At 59.6% G+C, this 6,162-nt stretch overlaps 1 protein-coding gene across 1 annotated transcript; it reads right to left on the minus strand.

The window, feature by feature from the left end:
* Positions 1 to 1,666: 1,666 nt before the first annotated feature.
* Positions 1,667 to 2,632, minus strand: LOC133361837 (uncharacterized). The gene is made up of 2 exons (XM_061580827.1): positions 2,466 to 2,632; positions 1,667 to 2,282 (listed from the first exon to the last, which is right to left on the minus strand). The coding sequence occupies exons 1-2, from the start codon at positions 2,551 to 2,553 to the stop codon at positions 1,960 to 1,962; spliced, it is 411 nt and encodes a 136-aa protein (XP_061436811.1). The 5' UTR covers positions 2,554 to 2,632; the 3' UTR covers positions 1,667 to 1,959.
* Between the last annotated feature and the right edge of the window lie 3,530 nt (positions 2,633 to 6,162).

Genomic DNA, 6,162 nt, shown 5'->3' on the forward strand with positions numbered 1-6,162 from the left:
GGACGCTGGGCTAGGGGGTTGATTGGATAGACGGCAAGTCTGGAGGATGCTGGGCTAGGGGGTTGATTGGATAGACGGCAAGTCTGGAGGACGCTGAACTAGCGGGGTGATTGGATAGACGGCAAGTCTGGAGGACGCTGAACTAGCGGGGAGATTGGATAGACGGCAAGTCTGGAGGACGCTGAACTAGCGGGGAGATTGGATAGACGGCAAGTCTGGAGGACGCTGGGCTAGCGGGGAGATTGGATAGACGGCAAGTCGGAGGACGTTGGGCTAGGGGGTTGATTGGATAGACGGCAAGTCTGGAGGACGCTGGGCTAGGGGGGAGATTGGATAGACGGCAAGTCTGGAGGACGCTGGGATGGCGGGGAGATTGGATAGACGGCAAGTCTGGAGGATGCTGGGATGGCGGGGAGATTGGATAGACGGCAAGTTTGGAGGACGCTGGGCTAGGGGGGAGATTGGATAGACGGCAAGTCTGGAGGACGCTGGGATGGCGGGGAGATTGGATAGACGGCAAGTCTGGAGGACGCTGGGATGGCGGGGAGATTGGATAGACGGCAAGTCTGGAGGACGCTGGGATGGCGGGGAGATTGGATAGACGGCAAGTCTGGAGGACGCTGGGCTAGGGGGTTGATTGGATAGACGGCAAGTCTGGAGGATGCTGGGCTAGGGGGTTGATTGGATAGACGGCAAGTCTGGAGGACGCTGAACTAGCGGGGTGATTGGATAGACGGCAAGTCTGGAGGACGCTGAACTAGCGGGGAGATTGGATAGACGGCAAGTCTGGAGGACGCTGAACTAGCGGGGAGATTGGATAGACGGCAAGTCTGGAGGACGCTGGGCTAGCGGGGAGATTGGATAGACGGCAAGTCGGAGGACGCTGGGCTAGGGGGTTGATTGGATAGACGGCAAGTCTGGAGGACGCTGGGCTAGGGGGTAGATTGGATAGACGGCAAGTCTGGAGGACGCTGGGATGGCGGGGAGATTGGATAGACGGCAAGTCTGGAGGACGCTGGGATGGCGGGGAGATTGGATAGACGGCAAGTCTGGAGGACGCTGGGCTAGGGGGGAGATTGGATAGACGGCAAGTCTGGAGGACGCTGGGATGGCGGGGAGATTGGATAGACGGCAAGTCTGGAGGACGCTGGGATGGCGGGGAGATTGGATAGACGGCAAGTCTGGAGGACGCTGGGATGGCGGGGAGATTGGATAGACGGCAAGTCTGGAGGACGCTGGGCTAGGGGGGAGATTGGATAGACGGCAGGTCTGGAGGATGCTGGGCTAGGGGGGAGATTGGATAGACGGCAGGTCTGGAGGACGCTGGGATGGCGGGGAGATTGGATAGACGGCAAGTCTGGAGGACGCTGGGATGGCGGGGAGATTGGATAGACGGCAAGTCTGGAGGACGCTGGACTAGCGGGGAGATTGGATAGACGGCAAGTCCGGAGGACGCTGGGCTAGCGGGGAGATTAGATAGACGGCAAGTCTGGAGGACGCTGGGCTAGGGGGGAGATTGGATAGACGGCAGGTCTGGAGGACGCTGGGATGGCGGGGAGATTGGATAGACGGCAAGTCTGGAGGACGCTGGGCTAGCGGGGAGATTGGATAGACGGCAAGTCTGGAGGACGCTGGGATGGCGGGGAGATTGGATAGACGGCAAGTCTGGAGGCTGTAGCTCCGTAGATTAGGAGTGAAGTGTGAGCTGTGCAGGTCAGGAGGCTGTACCTCCTCAGGGTAACGGGTGAGGGGACCGTACAACCCTTGTGTGTGTTAGGGACTGTGTCATTAAGACAATAAACTGTGTGTGCCATAAAGAGGTTTATTAGTCCGTCCTTTACAACACTACACATGTATAACTTGCCGTGTAAAACATCATTCATTCTCCTCTGGAACGGACGTCGCCACGCGGAGAGACGGACGCCGCCAACTCCGAGCCAACAGCGGCGGGCGTCGTCGTCACGGCTCGAGCTGGAACCCGGCACGTCGCGCGTGCCACGCGAGGTGGTCACTGTCTCGCGGCCAGCGCACGGTCACCCTGCAGGAGGTGAACGGGTTGGTGCGGAGACGACTCGGTGAGCGGCTTTCATCTGGCAATGTCAACCAGGGCCGGGGGCGGGATTCTAGAGTTGCCAGCTCTGCTCCTCCACCGCCGCCACCGTGGTGATGGTGGTGGTGGTGGTCGTGGTCGCAGCGGCGGTGATGGTGGTGGTCGCAGTGGTGGTGGTGGCTGCCGGGACTGTCAGGGAGCAGGCTCGGGGCGGTCGCTGGCTGCTCCATCGCTGGGGAACGAGAAGATCGCACGCAGCGTGGGGAGAGAAACTCTTATAGTGTAGTAGATGATGATGAGAGAGAGACACGCAAACTCCAAGTATACAGCAGCAGGCGTCAGGGTCTGGATCGAACCCACGACTTCCTACGCACCAGGCGAGGTAGTCAACATCTGTGTAGCCGCCGCCGCTCACCGGGACGATTGCCGGGGCTCCGTCTGTTCCGCACGGTGCACACCAGCGCCAGCACCAGCACCAGCAGCGTCACCAGCAGCGTCGCCATGGCCACCAGCGAGCTGATGGAGGCGACACGGCCGCTGGCAAAGAGCGTCACCACGTCCCCCGTGGACACCCCACGCGAGGTGGATGGGGCGGTGGTGGTGGCGGTGCGGGTGGTGGTGCGGGTGGTGGTGGTGGGGGTGGTGGTGGGGGTGGTGGTGGCGGTGGTGGGGGTGGTGGTGGTGGTGGTGGGGGTGGTGGTGGTGGCGGTGGTGGCGGTGGTGGTGGGGTGGTGGTGGGGGTGGTGGTGGTGGTGGTGGTGGCGGCGGTGGTGGCGGCGGTGGTGGTGGTGGTGGGGGTGGTGGTGGTGGGGGTGGTGGTGGTGGGGGTGGTGGTGGCGGTGGTGGTGGGGGTGGTGGTGGTGGGGGTGGTGGGGGTGGTGGTGGTGGGGGTTGTGGTGGTGGTGGTGGCGGCGGTGGTGGTGGCGGTGGTGGTGGTGGGGATGGGGGTGGTGGTGGGGGTGGTGGTGGTGGTGGCGGTGGTGGTGGGGGTGGTGGTGGCGGTGGTGGCGGGGGTGGTGGTGGTGGCAGCGGTGGTGGGGGTGGTGGTGGTGGTGGCAGCGGTGGTGGGGGTGGTGGTGGGGGTGGTGGTGGTGGTGGTGGCGGGGGTGGTGGCTACGAGATTGGGGACACACGAGGAGATACGGGGAGACATGGGGAGACAGAGTCACGGGGGAAACAGACAGAGACACAGTGAGACAGATACAGGCAGAGAGACACAGACAGAGACACAGTGAGACAGATACAGGCAGAGAGACAGATACACAGACAGAGACACAGACAGAGACACAGAGAGACACAGACAGAGACACAGACAGAGTGGGATGCTGAGCAGTGTTGTTGGATGAGGAGCGGTGGTGCAGCGGTTAGCGCTACACTGCGCTATGAACCCAGCGTCCCAGGTTCGATTCCCGCTCACGGCCAACACCGGTGACGATTATCTAAACCGTTCCCGGGCCTCCCCTAGGTCGCCTCAGCCTCAAAATGAGTACCTGGTGCGGCGTATAAACATCGCCACTGGGGAGACAAAGGCGGCCGGGCGTGGTGCTGGCCACCCACCCCCTCGTGTAAAGTTCTGACCTTCATAGGTGCTCGCTAACAGCACTTGCCCCAACAGTCTGTTAAGGCTACACGGGGGATATTTGTCTGTGTGTGTCTGTGTGTGTGTCTGTGTGTACCTGTCTGTGTGTTGTTGTTCAACACCGCCTTGCCAGGCACGCTGAGGAGAGGCTTGCGGAGCCCCAATGCGGTTTCAGGAAAGGGCGGTCCTGCACAGATGCCATATTTTCTGTCCGTCTGCTACAGCAGAGGTGTAGGGAATTCCAACAAGACCTACATCTCTGCTTTATTGACCTGGTCAAGGCCTATGATACCATCAGTAGGACTGGGCTCTGGACAGTTTTTCGTGCTTTCGGAGTCCCTGACCCTCTGCTCACGATCATTAAGGACCTTCATGATGGTGAGCGGGCCCGGATAAAACTACGTGGCCGGGAGTCAGAGCCTTTCCCTGTACACCTTGGGGTGCGACAGGGATGTCCTCTGGCTCCCACATTATTTAACATTTATTTTAACCACATAGTTCGTGAAGCCTTCAATAGCTGTACCAGAGGAATTTCCATCTGTTACAGATACAATGGGAGGCTGATCGATGCCCGGGTGCGGTCAAGGGATGGCTCCCTATCGCTCAACCATGTTGCGTATGCTGATGATTTGGTAATAGCTGCTCATTCAGAAGAGGAGTTGGAGACGCTGCTGCTGAGACTGGAGCGTGCCACTAAGAGGTGGGGCCTTACCATCAGCCCCACCAAAACTAAGCACCTGCCTGGGTATTTTGTACCATTGGACACTCCACCCCCACAACTCCCAATTGGTGATTGAGGAGTTGTGGAGAGAGTGGAGAGTTTCCCATACCTGGGCAGTGTGCTCATGACTGGCTGAGGTCTCACTCCGAATCAGTCGAGCGGCATTACCTTTTCATCGGTTACATAATACTGTGTGGAAGCTACCTGGTTTGTCACTCCGCACGAATCTTCAGGTCTTCTCGGCCACGGTCATTCCCTCCCTTCTCTACGCATGCGAAAAGTGGACCCCCCTAATGGAACATATTCGCCGGTTAGAAACATTTAGGCTGGCCTGTCTACGATCCATCCTGGGTTTAACCTGCAGGCTGGATTGTGTGAGGAGCTCACAAATCCCAGAAAGATCTGGGCAAAGTCCCATTGGTGAGCTCCTCCGGCAGGCAAGGCTGCGTTGGCTGGGCCATGTAGCCTGCATGCCCAGCCACCGCATGTCTGAACAGCTTTTGTTCAGCCGGATAGAGAGGGCTAAATGGGTGCGCCACTCACCCACCCACTCACCCACTCAATCACTCAACTACTTACCAAATCACTCGCTCACCCACCCACTCACCCACCCACCCACTCACCCACCCACTCACTCACCCACCCACCCACTCACCCACTCAATCACTCACGCACCAACTCACTCAACCACCCACTCAGTCAACTACTCACCCACCCACTAAACCACCCACTCACTCAACTACTTACCAAATCACTCGCTCACCCACCCACTCACCCACCCACTCACCCACCCACTCACTCACCCACCCACCTACTCACCCACCCACTCACTCACGCACCCACTCACTCAACCACCCACTCAGTCAACTACTCACCCACCCACTAACCCACCCACTCACTCAACTACTTACCAAATCACTCGCTCACCCACCCACTCACTCACCCACTCACTCACCCACCCACCCACCCACTCACCCACTCACCCACCCACTCACTCACTCACTCACCCACCCACCCACCCACCTACTCACCCACCCACTCACCCACCCACTCACTCACTCATTCACCCACCCACCCACCAACTCACTCACCCACCAACCCACTCACTCACTCACCCACTCATTCACCCACTCTCTCACCCACCAACTAACTCACCACCCACTCACTCACCCACCCACCCACTCACTCACCATCCCACTCACTCACCCACTCACCCACCCACCCACTCACCCACCCACCCACTCACCCACGGCGCTGTGTGGTGGAGGGACGGAGACACACGACAGTGGAGACCACTCCCCTGTCTTCCACCGCGGGTAGCGAGCCGCGACTCTCACGCGGACGCAGTACTCAGCAGCGCCTGCAGGCTGAGGCAGCGCGTGGCGGTAGCGACATCCCACAAAGCGCTCCTGGCAGGAGCAAGCAGATGGTCTCAGTGTGCCGGGTTACGTGGATGACACGTTGGTGGTCTGGCCACACGGCAAAGATAGACTGAGCGCGTTTCTAAATCATCTCAACTCGCAAAACCCATCCATCCAGTTCAGCATGGAAGTGGAAGCTGACAGAACTCAACCATTTCTGGACATTCAGTAGCAGCAGCAGCAATAGCATCGTCATCAGTAGTAGTAGCATCACCACCCACCCACTCACCCACTCACTCTCCCACCCACCCGCCCACCCACTCACCCACCCACCTACCCACTCACTCACCCACCCACCCACCCACTCACCAACCCACCCACCCACCCACCCACTCACCAACCCACCCACTCACCCACTCACCCACCCACCCACCCACCCACTCACTCACTC

Source organism: Lethenteron reissneri, unplaced genomic scaffold, assembly GCF_015708825.2.
Source record: "Lethenteron reissneri isolate LAM-NWPU_2019-01 unplaced genomic scaffold, ASM1570882v1 scaffold_1251, whole genome shotgun sequence".
In the NCBI taxonomy this organism is placed as follows: Eukaryota; Metazoa; Chordata; class Hyperoartia; order Petromyzontiformes; family Petromyzontidae; genus Lethenteron; species Lethenteron reissneri.

Coding starts and splice junctions, on each gene's coding strand:
- LOC133361837 (XM_061580827.1), bottom strand. CDS start 2,553: ATGGCGACGCTGCTGGTGACGCTGCTGGTGCTGGTGCTGGCGCTGGTG. Junction 2,283..2,465: donor GAGCCCCGGCAATCGTCCCG/GTGAGCGGCGGC, acceptor CTCGTTCCCCAG/CGATGGAGCAGCCAGCGACC.